We start from the raw sequence: 2,450 nt of genomic DNA on the forward strand, positions 1-2,450 counted from the left end.
TCTATTACTGTTTTTAAATACTTCTTTTTTACAAATATAAATTTATCTATTAAAATTCAATCAGCTCATATTACGCTAATCACAGCTAATTTACAATAGTACAATTAGACGAATGTAACTGTCCTGACTCGCTTGGTATTATACATATGTTATCGATGCTTACCTCGCCAAATGCTCCCCTGCCGATGACCTTGAGAGGTTCGAAGTCCTCGACGCCAAGCCTGGACCGCTTTAGTCGGAGGAATTCGGTCTCCTTCTGAGCATGCTGCTGCCTCTTCTCCTGCTTCTGCTGTTCCGAGAGGCCCTCATCCTTGAGGGACTCCTCGAGCTTCGCCAGCCTCTGCTTTCGCTCGATGTGCTGCGCTATCAGATTGCTGTAGTAGTTCTCCAGCGTTACCTGCAAAAGGCAAAACGCGATGCTCTGATTATCATCATACCAAGCTTGTATGGTCCTCCTCTTCCTGCAATGTCGTCGCTCGAGAGCTCGTAATGCGATCGATAACACTTTATCTTGCGCACGACAAAACCACTTCCGCTGGTCGCGCGCGGTTACTACGGTTAGTGCGATTATTATGCTTACCAAGATCCAGGTTCGCATTGCGAAACGTTTCGAAGCCAGCATTACTTTTCGCTGGAGCAACCGTGAAGACGGAGAAAGAAAGAAATTCTTGTATTTTCCGGAGTAAACTGCCACCGTTTTAAATTGAAATTACAACTGTAGACGTAACATGGAAGTACTATTTTAATTACATTTCCACTTTCCGTTAGCGTAAATATTTGAGATTATGATGCAAATTAAAATTTACGTTTCAAGAAAAATGAATGTGAAGTAAAACGAAATAAAAACAATGTAAAAAATGAAGGAAAAACTAAACATTTTCTGTTATTCTTTTCGAACAAACATAAATAAAATTCTCAAAAAATAATATATTTAAAATTGTGAAAGGACTGATAAAAAAGTAGAAAAAATATAATCTCAATTTATAAACATCAATCTGGAACATGTTTATATTTATTTTTATATTTTATTATCTCTTTTGTATATTTACGTCTGTTATTATTTATTTATTTATTTATATTGTCTATTTATTTATTTATACTTTTTTTTATTTTGAATTGCTCTTTTTTCACTTATTTTAACTTTGACTTCTGCTCAATTTAGATGTAATTGACAATATTCTAATTAACTGCGAACATTCAAATTTTGTCATTCGTTTCTTCTTTTTGATTTAATTATACGAGTCTCACGCTCCTGGCATTGTGGGTGAGTTATTTTTTCTTTTCTTTACTATCATAAATGATTGTATAACACAACTTTTTACTTTTAAATCTCGGTATTTGGAGATAATGTCTATATATGCCTTTATCTCTAGTTTCCTTATTCCGACTACAACGGAACAATACAATTTTTAATTTTGAAAATCTAAAATTACCAAAAACTCCATTTCAATTTTCTTAGTAGCGTAGGAAGAATAAATAATCCTATATACATTAGGTCGTATTTCGTTATCGAAATAATGGACACAAATACATATAATATAAACAATGACTTTATTTAAAACTTTTAAGTAAGTTTTTTGATTAGATTATATTTAAAAGATACTCAAAATGTCCTTCATTATTTTCCACATGCATAAGCACGACGTACCATAATATAGTCATTATATTTATTATTTCAAATCTGTTTGTGTCTATTATTTTTCATAGAAAACCATTTATTATTTAATGCTTATAAGAACATTTCTTTTTATTCAAAAGAACGCCCACAAAAATTTAAAACATATTTATGACCCAGCCTATATTTTGTCTTCGTTGAAAATGACTCGAAGTCGAGTCAAAATGTACGAACGCTTTATTAAGTAATGCAATGTCAAATATATATATATATATTTTTTTTTTTTATTGAACATAAATACCACGTACCATGCTGATTCGCATCAGCCCTTTTATAATTTTTAATGTGTTATCTTTTTAGACAATATTTAATAATCTTCTATAATTATATAAACACGAACATTTGTAAGTAGTGTTATGTATTGTAATTCGTGATCTTATTTTCGTCTAGAGAAACACCAAATTCCTAAAATTTTTTCCTCCGTTTCTAATTCTCCTAACTTTTTCGGGTTTTCAGTTCTCGAAACTTGTAGCACCTGTCATTTTAAAAACTTGTGCAGACATGCTGACATGGGCAACTTTTTTGCAACGGTCGACAATCACTAACGAAATTATCAAGCTTTGTCGGTAACACCGATAAACGTTGAGCAATCGCATAATAATTAACATATACTGTAATTAGTGGAAAAAATTGGTTAATTTTTGATAATTTTTTTCTCAGAAAAGTATACATGATTATTAAGCAAGAAGCTTTTGAAATTAAGTGATGATTTTCGCAATTCGAGCAATACAATATAATTAATTGTAAGTATTAATTCCCAGCTAAATTTTATTTA

General features: G+C 31.3%; 1 protein-coding gene across 7 annotated transcripts in view; it reads right to left on the reverse strand.

Annotated features, from left to right (window-relative positions):
• LOC108746936 (serine/threonine-protein kinase tricorner) overlaps positions 1-2,450 on the reverse strand; it is a 141,862-nt gene that overhangs the window by 4,986 nt on the left and 134,426 nt on the right. For all 7 annotated transcript variants that reach the window (XM_018484071.1, XM_018484066.1, XM_018484065.1 and 4 more), the window contains one exon: positions 164-397. In XM_018484071.1, the coding sequence (XP_018339573.1) occupies positions 164-397 (234 nt within the window). The remainder of the gene's footprint in view (positions 1-163; positions 398-2,450) is intronic.

The sequence above is a fragment of the Trachymyrmex septentrionalis genome, unplaced genomic scaffold (genome assembly GCF_001594115.1).
Source record: "Trachymyrmex septentrionalis isolate Tsep2-gDNA-1 unplaced genomic scaffold, Tsep1.0 scaffold19, whole genome shotgun sequence".
Lineage (NCBI taxonomy): Eukaryota > Metazoa > Arthropoda > Insecta > Hymenoptera > Formicidae > Trachymyrmex > Trachymyrmex septentrionalis.